Genomic DNA, 19,118 nt, shown 5'->3' with positions numbered 1-19,118 from the left:
TGAGCCACAGCTACACAGATAGTACAACTGGCCGCACTTAAAAATTAAGCAACACGGTCTGATTCCAGAGCTTCTGTCTGTTACTATACTATGCAGATACTCCAGGTATCTCACTGCCACTTTTATAGAATATTTTTCCCTTAAGCACTGCTTTGTGATGTCTCTTTTAGCTACTGAAATTTTTTCACAGTATCTCTTCCTGGACTGTTTAGTTTGCTCTACTGATTTGTCTTTTTTTTTTTTTAACATTAACGATGCATGGTTTTACATACTATAGCTATAAAATGTTTTAATACTTAGAAGGTTTAGGATATGTTGCAACATCTAAAAGGAATATCAAGTAGTTAAGGAAAAAGGCAGTCTTAAGATATCCTTACCATACACTGGCGTCTTCCCTGGCAGGATGACGATAATGAGTTGTAGCCCAGAGTAGGTGTTCTTGAGATGCCGGAACATGGGCTCCACGCTGTCTGCCCCCTGTGCATATTTGCAGAAACAAGGCTGGCCCTGGATGGGCATCCCTGCATCCTTGGAAATCTTCCGCAGCTGGTCCGTGAAACCCCTAGAAGAAACCACTAAAACTAAACCCTTTGTCTAGTCATCAACACCTTTCAAGTACTAATAGAAAGTTTGGGAAGGGAATGGAAAATGATGCAAAGATTTGTGTGTGCAATATAAAAGACGTCACCACACTACTGATGTTAAAGCAAAGGTGGGTTAGTAATCTACTTGGGAACTAAAAACACCACTGCACAATTACATGGTATTTTGTAGTTTACAGAGGCCATCAGTACTAGAGTGTGCTGGTTAAGAGCTCAGGTCTAGGGTCAGAGTGGTGGGTTTCAATCCCAGTTCTTCTACTTACTAGCTATAAAATCTTAAATTATTTCAGTTTTCTTTATGTAAAAATGATTATTTCCATTACAGAACTGGTATGAATATTAAATGAGATAATGCATATAAAAGCACTTACCATATTACTTGATACATGGTTAAGAACTTGATAAATTTTAGCTACTGTACATTTTCTAATTTCATTCTGACAAGATTCGTAAGGAAGAGGCAGGTCATGTATTATTGCCATTTTATAGATCAGGAAATAGCTTCAATGACATTAAGTATTTAATCAAGTCAAGTGATTACATAAATGGCAGAGCTAGAAGTATGACCCAGTCCAGAATTTCTTTCCACAATATTACATATCTTAAGCTAGGATAGCAGGAAAGATTATCAGCTCAGAAGAGATTAAAAGCAAAACAAAACAAAGGAGGCAGCCAGCACTTTAAGGTACTTTCAGCTACACTGAAAAACACAAAAAACAAATAACTTCATATTTAAACATAATTCTGCATTTAGCCTAGCATAAGTGAATAATGATACGGGGATTTTACAAACACTTTATTTGTTTTTAAAACAAATAAGGTCCTAAGTCAAGGATCTGAGCGATCTTTGCTCAAAATTGCTCTGTCCCTCTCAGGACAGAAATGCAGCTTGTAGAAATTCCCTTTTCCTTTTCAATATTAGTGCTTAATCCAAGAAGTATGAAGTTGAATATTTTTAGTCAGCCTGAACATGAGTCATAGGCTCAATGATTAAAAACAAAAAATAAACCCATTGCTATCGAGTTAATTCGCACTCATAGCAACTATAAGACAGAGCAGAACTGCCCCACAGGGTTTCCAAGGAGTACCTGGTAGATTTAAACTGCTGACCTTTTGGTCAGCAGCTGAATTCTTAGCCACTACACCACCAGGGTTTCCGCCCAGTGATTAGGAGGCTTCTATTTAAATCATAAATAACAAATGTAAAGTACGAAGAATAACTCTAAGTTTTGAAAAACAACTGGAGTATCTTCTTTGGCCTTTGGAGGTCAAATAAGATAACCATAACACTGTAATAAACTGTCCTTATGATACTTTACTTGAAAGCAGTGGGATAAAAATCATATTAACTGATCATTAATACATAAATTTAGAGATGCAGTATTAACAAGAAAGAATGAACAGAGCTAAACAGAATTTTTTTAATTCTCATATGAAGGAGGCAAGGCAAATTCTGGCCTGAACTAGGTTAAATTGGTCTCTAAATCACTGATGGACTACTCACAATGGTCCTACTTTATAGGAGCTATTAGTGGAGATTTTAACTTATTTGTATAACTATCTTATCTCTCCCTCAAGAACAATTTTCTTAAGAAAATTAGAATCTTGAGGGGGAGATAAAATAGTTATACACATAATTATAATACAAGGCAGAAAGTGACAAGCACAAATAGATATTTATAAATTAGTATGTTAATTTAGGGGTGAGACAGATTATCTCCTGCATGAGGACTCAGAAGATTGGGTGGTATTTGGATAGGCAGAGATAGGAGGGGGCCATTCTCAGTGGAGAAGAGCATGAGCAGACATGGCAAAAAAATGCCAGGGAGATATAGGGAATAAGGCGCTTCAGTTTCTTTGTTCAGAGTATGTAAAAGGGAGTAATGAGGAAAAACTTAAGATGCAAGTAAAAGATTTTAAATATCAAGCTGGTTTTGAATACTATTCTCCATCAAAGAGACAAGAAGCAGAGCTGGTACTCTTTCATGCCAGCACATCTCCTCAAACAAGGGTGACAGCACAAGCCACTGAGACTGTGTCAGATCTAAAGGAGCAAGAAGAGACAGAGAGCAGGAAAAGAAACCAGACAAAGTGGGGGGAAAAAAAAAAGGAACCACGAAGTCGAGGGAAGAATACATCAAGAAGGTAGTCAATTATATCTAATGCTGTACATATTTTGAGGAAAATAATGGCCAAGAAGGAACCATTAGACTTGATAAGCACAAAGATATCAGAGATCTTATAGCACCCAGTTTCAGCAAAGCACTATGATTTCAAGGAAGGAGAATGGATGGAGGCCTGAAAGAATAAGTTAGGTAAACTGAAAAAAAAAAAAAAAAAAGGAACAGAAGATTGTTGAGCACTTATATGCGGAGGGAAGGAATCTGGGGAAGTGGGGGGAAAAGGCAGAAGTCAAATTTTGGAAAGTAAGGAAGTAGATATGAGTTGTTTAAACCCACGCTTTCAAAAATCACAATTGAGAAATAAGGAGAAATGGGACAGTAGTTGTAAAGGAACTTAGAATTAAGAGAAATACTTTCTTTGCCTTATTTTTTAACGGGAGAGCCAAGCATGCTTTTGACTGCGATCGAACCAGTTGTGAGAAATATGTTGAAGAAATGAGAGAAAATTTATGATTAAACGTCTTAGAAGAGACTGGAAGGGATGTGATAAAGAGTACAGATAGAGGAACTGGCATTGAATAAGCCTGGAGAAAATGGACAAAATGGGAGAATTAGCTTTGGAGTAGAAGAAGAACAAAAGAACATCTCTTGCTCTGACATGGAAGGAAAGAAAGGGAACACAGGCATATAAACACTAAGAACATACAGCCTCAACTTCAAGGTCCAAATTTGTTTTCTATCATAATAGAATAAAAGCTAAAACAAAAACAACCAAGCAGCAGGGGTCCCCCAATTTCTTTCTCAGGGGAAGCTTGATTTTATTTCCCATAAGCCTTCCAACCATAGGAGTACGTTAGGTGGTTGGAATAAAGATCTTCCTTGTTCCATAACCGTTAAATTTAAGAAAAGTGAAGCTTGGTGGTAGCTGCTGCTAAGAAGGTATACACACAAGTATTAAAAAAAAATTATAGCTACCATCAATTGATTGCTCACTTTATGCGCCAGGCATTTTATACTTATAATCTTATTCAATCTTCACTCTTTAGGTAGATACTACAGGTAGTCCTCGACTTACAACGGGGTTCAGTTCGATTCCATGGTAAGTCAGTTCTTTTTTAGTTTTCATTATTGCCTTTTATTATCACTATCTTTATGAATTCGATCCTTTTGTTGTCTTTGGGGGTTGGAAGCATTACACATAACCATCTGCAAGTGAACAACTGAGAGTGGTAACATCAGCAAATTACATGCTGCAACAATGTATGTACTACAAAAAAAAAACCAAAGGTCTTAAGTGCGGTTCATCATTAACTGAAATATGTCCTAAGTCAGGGACTACCTGTATTTTCTCTTTTACAAAGGTGAAAACTAAGCATAATGAGACTAAATAAGTTATCCATGGCAATACAGTTAGGAAGTGGCAAAACTGAGAATTAAACCTAACTTATCTCCCATCAAAATCAATGATGCTGCCGCTACCATACAAGCCTGTTATGGGTTGAACTGTGTCCCCAAAAGGTAATAGTGAAGTCTTAACACGCCCCCCACTTGTGAATGTGACCTTATCTAGGAATAGGGCCTTTGTGGATGTAATTAGTTAACAGGAGGTCATTCTGGAGTAGGGTGGGCCATGATCCAATATGACTGGTATCCTTATGAAAAGAGAAGAGACACAGAGACCTACACAGAGGGATGACAGGCAGCCAATGTGAAGATGGAGGCAGAGACTAAAGTTATGCTTCCACAACTAAGCACTTCCAGAGCTGGAAGAGACAAGAAAGGATTTTCCTCCAGAACCTTTAGACAAAGCGCAACCCTGACAACACCTTGATTTCAGACTTCTGTTTCAGCTACCCAGTTTGCGGTAATTTGTTAAGGCAATCCTAGGAAACTAAGTGTATCAGGATGTCTAGAAGAATAAACTAATAACTTTACTATGACTAAGTAAGTTAGGAATCTTCATCAAACTATTTAGAAACATGTTTAAAGGTTCAGTGGTTAAACATTCTCCATATTGAGGCAACACCGGTTAGAACACTAGCTGACTAATTTAAAATTGAAATACAAATCTAAATACAAAAAGGTCTCAGAACCAAAGTAATGACATGCCTTACTTCAGTATTTCTTCTCTGCACTGCCTCTGTGTGGCAAAACAAGCTATAGCCCACATTTTGATTTCAACTCCTGTGTGGAATTGTTTCCCTCGCATGTCCCATACCCCGTGGCTTGGTGTTGCTACTGTCCGATTCTATAAAAAAAGGAGAAAGAGATACAACAAGGTAAAAAAGGATAAAAACTTAACATATAATTTATTTCAATGAGCTGGAAATAGGCATTTCAAATTGCTGAACTGAAATATTTCTAATATTCCACATGTAACAGACTGTTCTATGACAATATTATCTATACTCATTAAATAAGTAATTCTACTAAACTGAAGCAATGACATCCACCTTAAAACAACAACAAAAAAATATTGTTGGAACAATAAAACACTTTCTAAATTCCAGACTCAGCTAGGATGCTCTTATCTCCTTACTTAGAAACTTTGAGCAAAATTAAGAAACTATCAAGAGTTTTTTACCCGTCCTCCATACTGTAGCATAGGTGCTGGAAGTACGCGTCCGGTCACGTGCGCCATTTCATCCCGAACTTTAAATTGAAACTCCTGAACAAATGGATCTGTTTCATAATTTGCACTTCTTACCTAACCACAGAAAAAGTTCACAGTTATTCACAAAATTTCATAAAATCCTGTTTTACTCACCAGAACCTTCTACTTATTTTCCTTTGCTGTGTCAACAACACGTTTTGCAATAGGTCTTACTAATGATGCCCAACTGTAGAGAAGAGACTCTTGGGAACCAGGGGTTATGAATGAACTGCAAAGAAGTCTGTGAACTCCCTGACAACTCATACAAAATTTAAATGTATATATTAGGTTAAATCCTAAGAAATTTTCATTGTGTTTGATCTATAAAAATAGTAATTTTATATGATTTGACCTAGGAGGTTTTGGGAGGGTGGTTTGTAGATTATAATAGATTCTCAAAGAAATACTTGATGTAAAAAGGGTTAAGAATCCCAGATTATGGAGGATCCAAAAACCAAAAACCAAGCCCATTGCCAATGAGTTGATTCCGACTCGTCGTGACCCTACAGAACAAAGTAGAACCGCTCCACAGGGTTTCCAAGAAGTGACTGGTAGATTTGAACTGCTAACTTTTTGGTGAGCAGCTGTAGCATGCCATAGCTCTTAACCAATGTGCCACCAGGGCCCCACAGAGGATCCAAACATATACAATGAAGGATTATTTTACATAGAGTTTGATAGCAAATATTGCCATACACCCACCGATAATCCTAAAGCTTGTCCCCCTAATTATCTGATTTACAATTTATATAAAATTTACTTTAGCATTTTCAGATAAGTAGTGCCATACTGCCCTCATGTATCTGTCAGTCTGTCATACTGTGGGGGCTTGTCTGTTTCTGTGATGCTGGAAGCTATGTCACCTGTATTCAAATACCAGCAGGGTCACCCATGGCAGACAGGTTTCAGCTGAGCTTCTGACTAAGAAGACAGACCAGGAAGAAGGACCCGGCAGTCTACTTCTGAAAAGCATTAGCCAGTGAAAACCTTATGAATAGCAACAGAATACTGTCTGATATAGTGCTGGAAGATGAGCTCCTCAGGTTGGAAGGCACTCAGAATACGACTGGGGAAGGGCTGCCTCCTCAAAGTAGAGTGTACCTTAATTACATGGATGAAGCCAAACTTTCAAGACCTTCATTTGCTGATGTTGCACAACTCAAAATGACAAGAAACAGCTGCAAACATCAATTAATAATCAGAACCTGGAATGTAAGAAGTACGAATCTAGGAAAATTGGAAATTGTCTGAACTGAAATAGAACGCATAAAGATCGACATCCTCGGCATTAGTGAGGTGAAATGGACTGGTATTGGTCTTTCTGAATTGGACAATCATACGGTCTACTATGCCGGGAATGACAAATTACAGAGGAAGGCTGTCATACTCATCATCAAAAAGAACATTTCAAGATCTATCCTGAAGTACAACACTGTCAGTGATAGGATAATACCCATACACCTACAAGAAAGACCAGTTAATACAACTATTATTCAATTTACACACCAACCACTAAGGCCAAAGATGAAGAAATTGAAGATTTTTACCAACTTCTGCAGTCTGAAACTGATCGAACATGCAATCGGGATGCACTTATAATTACTGGTGATTGGTACGCCAAAGGTGGAAACAAAGAAGGATTGGTAGTTGGAAAATATGGCTTTGGTGACAGAAACAATGCTGGAGATCACATGACTGAATTTTGTAAGACCAACGACTTCTTCATTGCAAACACCTTTTTTCACCAACATAAATGGCGTGTATACACAGGGACCTTGCCAGATGAAATACGCAGGAATCAAATCAACTACATCTGTGGAAAGAGACAATGGAAAAGCTCAATTCATCAGTCAGAATAAGGCCAGGGGCTGACTGTGGATCAGACCTTCAGTTGCTCATATGCAAGTTCAAGGTGAAACTGAAGAAATTAGAACAAGTCCACGAGAGCCAAAGTGCGACCTTGAGTATATCCCACCTGAATTTAGAGACTATCTCAAGAATTGGAAGCCCTAGTAGTACAGTGGTTAAGTGCTTTGGCTGCTAATCAAAAGGTCGGCAATTCAAATCTACCAGGTGCTCCTTGGAAACTCTATAAGGCAGTTCTACTCTCCCCTATAGGGTCTCTATGAGTTGGAACTGACTCGACGGCAACAGGTTTTTGGTCTCAAGAATAGATTTGATGCGTTGAACACTAATGACAGAAGATCAGACAAGCTGTGGAATGACACCAAGGACATCATACATGAAGAAAGCAAGAGGTCATTAAAAAGAAAGCAGAGAAAGGAAAGACCAAAATGGATGTCAGAAGAGACTTTGAAACTTGCTCTTGAATGTCGAGTAGCTAAAGCAAAAGGAAAAAATGAAGTGAAATAACTGAACAGAAGATTTCAAAGGGCTGCTTAAGAAGACAAAGTATTATGATAACTTGTGCAAAGTCCTGGAGATAGAAAACCAAAAGGCAAGAACACACTCAGCATTTCTCAAGCTGAAAGAACTGAAGAAAAATTCAAGCCTCAAGTTGCAGTACTAAAAGATTCTACGAGGAAAATATTACTTGAGGCAGGAAGTATCCAAAGAAGATGGAAGGAATACATAGAGTCACTATACCAAAAAGAATTGGTCGACGTTCAGTTATTTCAGGAGGTAACATATGATCAGGAACCATGGTAGAAAGATGTCCAAGCTGCACTGAAGCCCACTGGCAAAAAACAAGGCTCCGGGAACTGATGGAATACCAATTGAGATGCTTCAACAAATGGATGAAGCACTGGAAGTGCTCACTCATCTATGCCAAGAAATTTGGAAGAGAGCTACCTGGCCAAGCAACTGGAAGAGATCTATATTTATGCCTATTCCCAAGAAAGGGTGGATCCAACTGAATAAAGAGGTTATTGAATATCATTAATATCACATGTAAGCAAAATTTTGCTGAAGATCATTCAAAATTGGCTGCAGTAGTATATCAACAGGGAACTGCCAGAAATTCAAGCTGGATTTAGAAGAGGATGTGGAACTAGGGATATCATTGCTGATGTCAGATGGATCCTGGCTGAAGGCAGAGAATACCAGAAAGATGTTTCCCTGTGTTTTATTGACTATGGTAAGGCATTCGACTTTGTGGATCATAACAAATTATGGCTAACATTGAGGAGAATGGGAATTCCAGGACACTTAAATTGTGCTCATGAGGAATGTGTACATGGATCAAGAGGCAGTCTTTCGAACAGAACAAGGTGATACTACACGGTTTAAAGTCAGGAAAGGTGTGCGTCAGGGCTGTATCCTTTCACCGTACCTATTCAATCTGTATGCTGAGCAAATATCTGAGAAGGTAGACTGTATGAAGCAGAACGGGGTATCAGGATTTGAGGAAGACTCATTAACAACCTGCGTTATGCAGATGACACAACCTTGCTTCCTGAAAGTGAAGAGGACTTGAAGTACTTACTGATGAAAATCAAAGATCACAGCCTTCAGTATGGATTACACCTCAACATAAAGAAAATACAAATCCTCACAACTGGACCAATAAGCAACATCATGATAAATGGAGAAAAGATTGAGGTTGTCAAGGATTTCATTGTACTTGGATCCACAATCAATACCCATGGAAACAGCAGTCAAGAAATCAAAAGATGCATTGCACTGGGCAAATGGGCTGCAAGAGGTCTCTTTTAAGTATTAAAAAGCAAAGATGTCACCCTGAAGATTAAGGTACACCTGACCCAAGCAAAGGTGTTTTCAATTGTCTCATATGCATGTGAAAGCTGGACAATAAATAAGGAAGACCAAAGAATTGACACCTTTGAATCATGGTGCTGGTGAAAAATATTGAATATACCATGGAATGCCAAAAGAATGAACTTATCTGTCTTGGACGAAGTACAATCAGAATGCTCCCCAGAAGCAAAGCCCAGTGAGACTCTGACTCACATGCTTTGGACATGTTGTCAAGAGGGATCAGTCCCTGGAAAAGGACATCATGTTTGGTAAAGTAGAAGGTCAGCAAAAAAGAGCAAGACCCTCAACTAGATGGATTGACACAGCAGCTGCAACAATGCGCTCAGGCATAGCAACAATTTTAAGGATGGTGCAGGACCAGGCAGTATTTCCTTCTGTTGTGCATATGGTAGCTATGAGTCGGAACCAACTCGATGGCACCTAACAACAACGTTGCCACATCACAAAATTCATTTAATGGGGATACACTTGAGACAGATTAGAAAGCTACAGTAAGTTACAGTTTATAATTTTTTCATAATATATCCATACGTAAAATCAAATATAGTATAATTAAGGATAGACTTGGATCTCAGAATAATTCATGTTTACAGAGTGCTATTGTAACCATGTTTTTCCATACATGGTTACTTGCTTTCAAGGTGAATGTCACACAGGTTATTTTCAAAAAGATGACTGTGCTCACGCCTTTGAGTAATAATCCATTTAAAAAAACCTATATAATCTAAATATGTAAAAAGGATGTCCTCACAATAAGTAGGAAAGTCATTTTCTGAATTAGGTACTAATACATTTTTTATTCGCTTTTAAGTGCCATTCATTTTTGGTTTTAGCACATAGTAAGGTTACAACTTTAACTACTACTATTTACCAAGACTTGCTGTGTGGTGGGGTAATGGTTAAGAGCCATGGTTGCTAACCAAAAGGTTGGCAGTTTGAATCCACCAGGCACTCCTTGGAAACCGTTTGAAGCAGTTCTACTCTGTCTGATAGGGTCAGAACTGACTCGATGGCAATGTTTTTTTTCTTTTTTTTTTACTGTGCGTATGCTTGGTGCCGGAAACCCTGGTGGCATAGTGGTTAAGTGCTATGGCTGCTAACCAAAGGGTCGGCAGTTCGAATCCGCCAGGCGCTCCTTGGAAACTCTGTGGGGCAGTTCTACTCTGTCCTATAGGGTCGCTATGAGTCAGAATCGACTCGACGGCACTGGGTTTGGTTTTTTTGGTTTGGTATGCTTGGTGCTAAGAGCTTTATAATTAATTTTCATAATAATCTTATGAGGTAGGTCTTTGACAATCTTTATTTTCCAGAGGATAAAACTATGTAAAGTTAAAATGATTTGTCTAAAACCACACAGTTAAACAAGTGACATAGAATCGGAACCCATATATGTTCTGATCTTAGATTTCCTACTCTCAATCACTGCACTTCTTGTAGCATTAAGTGAAGATAACCTTTGAACCCAGGACTGTTAGATCCTAAAGCCTGTGCTTTTAACGACTATATAATATTGTCTCACTTAACAACTAAGCTGTGATAAATAAGAACAGCCTGTTATTATGATTTTATAGACTAGAGACAGTGAGAGGTTCTAGTCTCTTTTTTTAAAAATAATAATTTATTGTGTTTAGGTGAAAGTCTCATATAGTTGATTGTTTAAGGGAGCACATTACTCACAGGTGATACTGTTTATTTTACAAGACAATCTATTATTTGGCTGAAAGGTGACCTCCAGAAATAGCTTCAGTTCCAAGTTCAAAGGTTATCTTAGGGTAGTAGTCTCAGGGCTTCTTCTAGTCCCTATTGGTCCAGTAGGTCTGGCCTTTTTTAGGAGTTTGAACTTTGCTCTACATTTATGTCCCATTCTGTCCGGGACTTTCTATTGTGTCCCTGGGCAGAAACGTTGGGAGTGATAGCCAGGCACCATCTAGTTTTTCTGGTCTCAGGTTAGACAAGGCTGTGTTCATGTGGGCTATTACTCATGTGGACTAGTTTTTTCTTTGAGCCGTTGTTTTCCTTCACTCTCTTTTGCTCCATACGAGTACAGACCAATAGTTGTATCTCAGATGGCTGCTCACAAGCGTTCAAGATTGCAGATGCTACTGAGCAAATCAGGATGTAGAACATTATCTTTATAAACTGTTATACCAATTAACTAAGCTATCCCTGAGACTAAGGTCCTAAGCCTTTTAAACCCAGTAAACCAACCCTGCGAGTGGCCTGGACATGTCTAGGAAGCCTCCTTAACTGTGCCCCCATGTGCTTTGTTATATATATGTGTGTGTATGTGCATATATTTATATATATATATTCATGCAGCACACACCAGATGTGTATATATGTAAGCCTACAGATACACCTATACATGCACATGTACTTACTTGCATATGCCTTCCTATACATATATATGCATACATATCTACTTATGCAACCACACATATTTTTTTGGTTGTTGCAAAACTGTGTATGTTATAGCATTTACTGAAATTGTCCCTTTTTCTTGTGTACTTCTCAGTGTCTTCATTTTTTTTTTTTATTATTTTTTTTTCTTAGTGTCTTTATTGACCTTGGTTGAGCTGGGCTGACTTCACCCATATTTGGTATTGCCTTTCCCATCACCAAAAATAACAAGTGTCTACTATCTAAGTCTTCCAGTCCATGAGCATGGAATGTTTTCCATTTATGTAAATCCCCTTTAGTTTCTTGCAGTAGTGTTTTACAGTTTTCCTTGTATAAGTCTTTTATATCCCTGTTGCTGTTGCTGGGTGCTTTTGAGTCAGTTCCAACTCACAGAAACCCCATGTAGAACAGGATGAAACACTGCCCAGTCCTGCACCATCCTCACAATCATTGTTATGCTTGAGCCCCCACTGCAGTCACGGTGTCAATCCATTTCGTTGAGGATCTTCCTTTTTCACTGACCCTCTACTTTACCAAGCATAATGTCCTTCTCCTAGGACTGGTCCCTCCTGATAATGTGTCCAAAGTACATGAGATAAAGTTTCTCCATCCTTGCTTCTAAGGAGCATTTTGGCTGCACTTCTTCCAAGACAGATTTGTTTGTTCTTCTGGCAGTCCATGGTATATTCAATATTCTTTGCTAACACCATAATTCCAATGTATCAGTTCTTCTTTGGTCTTCCTTATACATTATTCAGCTTTTGCATGCATATTAGCTGACTGAAAATGCCATGGCTTGGGTCAGGAGCACCCTAGCCCTCAAAGTGACATCTTTGCTTTTCAACACTTTAAAGTGGTCTTTTGCAGCAGATTTGCCCAAAGCAACATGTTTGATTTCCTGACCGCTGTTTCCATGGGCACTGATTATGGATCCAAGTAAAATGAAATCCTGACAATCTTCAGTCTTTTCTCCATTTATCACGATGTTGCTTATTGGTCCAGTTTTGTTTTCTTCATGTTGAGGTGCACTCCACACTGAAGGCTGTAATCTTTGACTTTCAGCAGTAAGTGTTTCAAGCCTTTTTCACTTTTGGCAAGCAAGGTTGTGTCATCTGCGTACTGCAGGTTGTTAATAAGTCTTCCTCCAATCCTGATGGTGCGTTTTTCTTCATATAGTCCAGCTTCCTGGATTTTTCACAACCTGGTTGGGTTTATTTCTAGGGAGAGTCTGTAATCTCTTAAAGGTTTGGGGCAAGCTTTTAAAATGTTGTCACAGTAGAATCAGAGAAAAATCTTGGATGAGAACCAAACTGTTTTTCTGATTAAATATCATGTAATAACTTTCATTCATTCTTTACAAAAAGTAGAAGGAAAAAATAAAAGGCCATTTTTCTGTAATTTGTTTACAAAATCAGAGAATCAGCTCTGCAACTTATTTCTAACATTCTTTTAAATTGTTTTTTAAGTGTTTTAAGTTGTTTTGGAGAATATTCATATATCTAGACTTTTTTTCTCTTCAGCTTGGCAGTTTACATGGTATTCAAAGAGAGACTGAGATAAGATCCAGGTACCCTTTTATTTTACATTTTACCTTATTCCATCAGTTTTATAAAGTAGTATTGGTAACTTTCCTCACCCTCTATTTGAAACAGTTAAACAGCATAAAAAACTTGTCGTCGTTAAGTCAATTTCGACTCGTAGTGACCCTACAGGACGGAGTAGAACTGCCCCATACGGTTTCCAAGGAGTGCCTGGTGGGTCTGAACTGCCAACCTTTTGGTTAGCAGCCGTAGCTCTTAACCACTACACCACCAGGGTTTCCTGAAACAGCATAGAAGATACAAAAAAAGGCTTTTTGTTGGAACCGTCTTTTATTTCTTTATGCATCCAGTATAGTTGCTAGTCTAACGCTGGGGGGCTAAGCAATCCTAGACTAAGTGTAAAGACCTCTCACTACAGCAGTCACAATACCTTGACTTTTCCTGTCTTCTTATAGGTGGGAGGTGATAAAGTTCCAGTTTACTAAAATGAAGCAATAGTTCAGAGATAATCTGTTTTTGGATGTAATTAAAGATCTTGGGGTAAATTAGAAGAATCTAACCCTTCTCACAGAACCCATTAAGGCCTACCCCCAGAACACTGCTAGATTATTTCCATTATCCCTTTTAATTCTGACAGTCCATGAAATGATAATTAGGTATGGTCTAATAAGGACATGGTTCTTTAATAGCTTGCCCTAGTGTGTTTTAAATTCCTATTTCTAGAGTTAATCACTAACCAGTCGGCTAATTTCCTCTTGTCTATCTGGCGCAGATCTTGCTGTTGCCTTGATCATAGTCGAAGTCTGATTGTCCGTTAGCTTCTTGATACATCGTTGCCCTGCCACAATATTACAGACCTACAAATGAAGAAAAGTTGTGTACTAGATGTATCTTTTTTTTTTTAGCTGTCTCTCAGTGCCAATTACATGCGAAATAAAAATTTAAAATCTGTATCATTAAACCTTGTATTTTTAATAGTATGTTAAGTAAAAAAGTAGTAAACAAAATTGCTTTACAGTATGATTATAATTATGTAAAATGGGCACTAGATATAAAGACTGAAAAGTAGTGAACCAAAATGCTAATAATGGTTACACTGGAATGGTAAGATGACAAATGAATTTTTTCCATTATTTTTTCATCACAGGAAGTTTATAGTAAATTAAATTCTAAAAACAGTTTGGGATCTTTCATGGCCTGTAACCTACTTTACACTTGCTCACATTTATTTTGGAAGGTGAGTGTAAGGTAGGTTATAGGCCATAAAAGACCCCAGAAGAATGATGGTTAAGAGGATATTAAGCAGCCTAAAAGCATTACCTCTAGTGGAAGGTAGGTATGTTTCTGCTCCTGCCCCACTTGCAAACAGGGAAGATGCGGGTACTTCAGCTGAAGAGTATACTTTTCTCTGAAGTACTGTGCTACTGTTCTCTCCACAGTTTGGCCATTTTCTAACTGTAAAGGAAAGCTGGGGGGAAAAAAAACAAAGACACACACACACATTATTATCAACTTTATCCCATTATAAGCCAGCAAAACTCCTAATTCTCTAACTACAGCAAGCTGTCTCACATCATATCTGCTTTGACAAACACAGTTTTTCTTACGTTTGATGACTGGCAGGCCTTCTTGTTACATTACAAACACGGTATTTCCTTCTCATTGTTCCACAATGAGTCACTTCAACCTTCAGACCTGTTCCCAACAAGAAAAACTGGGGTTATAAAATCGTCACATGTAAAAGTATTTATAATACTTATAAAGCTGTATAAAAACTACTATAAAAACTCAAATAAATTCTGAAGAGATAGAAAATCTGTTCACTACTACAAAAACTCAGATAAATTCTGAAGAGATAGAAAATCTGTAATATAGACAATGTTATATTAACGTAAGATTCAATATAACATTCCTAATAATGGTTATAATCATGACAGACCTAACTCCAAGCCTTTTCCCTACTCTATCAGACTCTATATGTTAAAAATATAGAATAAAACTTGCAAAGCCTGTATATTAAAAAACAAAGTATTCCATTAATAAAAAATTTTATTTATAATAAATTCAGATATTTATGCTGGGAGAGGGTGGGAAAAATGAAAGGGGAGTTGCAATAATTCTCAAGATATTCTATAACCTTCTAAGTATGTGACATTTGAAAGCCAGTAATCACATACTAGTTGAAGATCAGAATTTCGTTAACTCTGAAGAAGGAAGTCCTTCAAAGATTTATAAAGAAGGGAGAAAAAAAATCTAGGCCCTTGTAACAGAATTGGAGTGACAATTTAATTGAAGCATAATATAGTGACCCTTTTGCTGCTGACTGGACCCCTTTGAGAGGCTAATGAAACAATAAACTCTTAGAAAAATACATACACACCTACTCCTTACTTACAGACTACCTCATCTGCTATTTCACATTTACGGCAACAGTAAAAAATCTACTATCCTGCTATTTTGTGTATTAACAATGTACATCTGGCAGTAACGAATGCCGAGGTGCAATGCGGGAGTTACACTGTGATGATTATGGGTACGTGTCAACTTGGCTGGGCCATGATGCTCAGTAGTTTGTGAGTTATGTAACGATGTAATTTGGCAGTTCTGTAATGAGGTAATTTGGCAGTTACGGAATGATGCTGTTACCCTTCGTTTTGTGATCTGATGTGGTCATCCTCCATTTTTGCATAATGCCAATTTTCACATAACAACCTGGTCTTTGGAACCTAACCATGTCGATAAGTTAGAAGTGGGTGTACACATAATTTAGCCTATGATTGTAGGTGTTCCTGGATCCCTATGGCCTATCTGTGGATCCTAGGGGTTGGAGGATACCAGGCCTGCTCTAGAATGTGAAGCAATGGTCTTTAAACCATGGGCTCAAATTCTTTGGGATCAATTTCCTTAAGCAGTGCTATCCAGTAAAATTTTCTGAAATGGTAGAATGTTCTATATTCGTGCTAATACAGTAATCATTAGCAACACACGGTTACTAAGCACATGATTTTGATTAGTGTGACTGAGAGACTGAATTTATAATTTTACTTATTTTTAGTTTAAATCGAATTAGCTACATGTGGCCAGTACTGGACGGTGCAGTCTTAGAGCTACCTAATGAAGAGTTAACAGACATGGTGGTTACTGGTCATAGATCAGCAATCCCATTTCTAAAATTTGGCCTAGACTCCAAAAGAGGAAACATAAAAGTGGTAGATGGAGGATAACTTTTAGCTCCCTGACAGAATTTATGGTTACTCCTCTTTGTATTATTTCCCTTTTATATTTGTGAATCCTATAGTGCATTGGTTATCAATTGGGTGCAATCTTGCCCCCTTGGGACATTTGAAAATGTCTGGAGATGTTTTTGATTGTCACGACTAGGGGACTCTATTTGCATCTACTGGGTGGAGGTCAGGGATACCGCGAAGTATCCTATAATGCACAGGATAGTCCCGTTTCCCCCAACAAAGAATTATCCAGCCCAAAATGTCAATAGTGTTGAGATTAAGAAAGCCTACTACGGTGTAACTTATTTTCCTGTCTAATTACTAACTGCAGTACCAAACACAAAATTCACTCATATGGATACTTTCTTCTGTTTATATCAAATTAAGATATTAAATAGACACAACGTCCCTGTACCAGATTTGTAAGAATTTTTCTTGAGAAGCATTTCTAAATGAATCAGTGAAGTAGTTTTTCACTAGTAATTGTGTATAAAACTAAAATTTCAGATCAGTTAGAGAATTTACTATGCTTCTATACTATAAAGGCCTGAGAAAATAAAAACACTACCATGGGAAGTCCTCATAAGAAGGCAATACCAACAGATGAAATAAGCAAAATAAACAGATATTATATTTAGGGGGAAAACACAACAGAAAATGTTAAAACAAATTTCTGTTATTTACACCACTCAACAACTTATTTTCAAGTCCTCTCTTGAATTAAAAAAATTATTAATAAGGCTCTAAAAGCCTACTAAATTAGCTTTTGCTAAAAATAAATTTGTATTTTTATATACATATAGTACTTTTACCATACACTTACCCCAGTATTTCTGCTGTTTAACTACTGGACAAAGGAACTATCCCCGAAGTTATTATTAAACATTTAGGAAAAAGTCTGACTGCAATAACATTAATATACTAAGAAAATCTGTTCATTACAGCATACTATTAGTATTTAATTTATCATAAAATTTCTCATGCCAGCTAAAAATTAAACCCAAATATACAGCACAGAACACATAACTTGCATTCTCTCAAGTTACTGTAACAGGAATACACAATGTACTTTAAAAAAGCCTTCATGACTTTGAAGAGGGGAAAAACCTGTCAATTAAATCCAACCCAGATTTTTCTACTCCAAATCCAGGGCCATAGGCACCTAAGAACTAGACTCAAATCCAGAGGTTGGCAAAAAGTTAAGATTTTTTAAAAATGGGCCAGATAATTCTCTGCCCAGGTCCCTCCCCAAACCCTCCATCCAACCAGAAAAAAGTTTGGGATTTAAGAAATCAAATATTTAACCTATAAACTTGGCTTTACCTTCACTATAACATCAACTTTATAATGCTTTCTAGTCTTTTTTCGGGCCCCTGAGCAGTTGAAGTTAAGATTGAGTCCATGCTCTTCAGGCAGCAGTTGAATCCTTGTTCTGTACATTTTCTATTTTCTGTGATAGAGTGTTGATACGAGTTGATTGCATAGTTACCACAAAATAAGTGATTTCATGATATCAGAGGTGGTAATTAAGCAGCAACTCCACTGGAAACCATGGCATTTAGATGATCCCATATTAAAGGTACAGGTAATGCACTCCTCCAGATAATGCTAACTGTGCAGTTAATACAGATTATGAAAGGACAATGGTATGGTTGCAAAACAGGTACATGCATAAGCTTCTTATTTTGGCACTTAAGCAACTGGCGAAAAATCGGTGCTTATCTTCAAAGAAGGATGGGCTTTCCTTTTAATGTTTTATTACAACGACTAGCTCTCTCCTGGTTATGGAATGGCAAAGAATGAATGATTACTGGAGCAAGTAGGATGTATCCAGCTACTCTAACTGACTTTGGGAATCCGAAAGATGGTCAGTGAACAAACTTGAATGCTTCATTCAAATCACAAGCTAAAAATTATCTGCAATAAATAGGTAAAATCTTAAAAACAGCATAATTACTTCTGGCTACTTAAAACCTAACACAATATAAACAATTTATACTAGTCACTCTGATTAGAGAGAATATCAATTTCTTTTCATGTTTAAATAATAACTAAATACAGTGGAGTCGTATCATACATAACAATTGGGTTCCAAAGTTATAAACAAGGCAAGAATTGTATATAAAATTATCCTTGAAAAATCCCTTAAATTGCTAATGAAGTACAGTATATGTGGGTTTGGGTATAAAGCTATGTACTATATTGAAATGTATAGAGAAACATACATATATACAAAGAGTAAGTATGTACAAACACAGCTCCTAGAACAGTATTACAACTACTTCTTATTCTTTTTTAGAGGCCATGGATAGAAGAATCTATGCAAGTTAAGCGTATATATGATGCAACACCACTGTGCAAACTTTGGCTGCCAAGTAAAATAGGCAGGATTAATGGTCATCTCTACAATGTACATCATGTTCCAGCTCCAGAATGACACATGAAGCAGACTAGGTCCATATCCGTACATTTGCAAAAGGATAAAATAAACAAACCTATTATTTCAGAAAAACAAGGAAGTCATTGTATTAGACTATGTTCAAAGAATAATTCTAATTCTGGATAACAATGGTTTGGGGATAAGTTTCTCCCTTTCCACAGTATTACAGAAGCATTTTCCCATGAGACACTCATCCCTTCAGCTAGATAAGTATTAACAAGAAATTCAGCTAGTATTATACTAATCCCAGGATTTAGCATTTCTTTCATTTAAACATTACCTAAGATGTTATAGTTATGAATTTAATGTAATATTTTATAACTGGTCTGTATTTTACTTGTGATATTATATGAATAGATTTTAATTACAAAGAAACATTTCAATAAAACTT

The 19,118-nt window shown here is 37.2% G+C and overlaps 1 protein-coding gene across 3 annotated transcripts in view; it reads right to left on the bottom strand.

Moving 5' to 3' along the window:
• The window catches only part of AGO3 (argonaute RISC catalytic component 3), a 177,778-nt gene that overhangs the window by 55,296 nt on the left and 103,364 nt on the right, over nucleotides 1-19,118 (bottom strand). For all 3 annotated transcript variants that reach the window (XM_049878743.1, XM_049878744.1, XM_049878745.1), the window contains 6 exons: nucleotides 14,668-14,755; nucleotides 14,381-14,528; nucleotides 13,798-13,917; nucleotides 5,310-5,432; nucleotides 4,840-4,973; nucleotides 378-562 (listed from right to left, as the gene is read on the bottom strand). In XM_049878743.1, the coding sequence (XP_049734700.1) occupies nucleotides 378-562; nucleotides 4,840-4,973; nucleotides 5,310-5,432; nucleotides 13,798-13,917; nucleotides 14,381-14,528; nucleotides 14,668-14,755 (798 nt within the window). The remainder of the gene's footprint in view (nucleotides 1-377; nucleotides 563-4,839; nucleotides 4,974-5,309; nucleotides 5,433-13,797; nucleotides 13,918-14,380; nucleotides 14,529-14,667; nucleotides 14,756-19,118) is intronic.

Source organism: Elephas maximus, chromosome 3 (genome assembly GCF_024166365.1).
Source record: "Elephas maximus indicus isolate mEleMax1 chromosome 3, mEleMax1 primary haplotype, whole genome shotgun sequence".
Classification (NCBI taxonomy): Eukaryota; Metazoa; Chordata; class Mammalia; order Proboscidea; family Elephantidae; genus Elephas; species Elephas maximus.
This window is presented reverse-complemented; position numbering and strand designations above follow the sequence as displayed.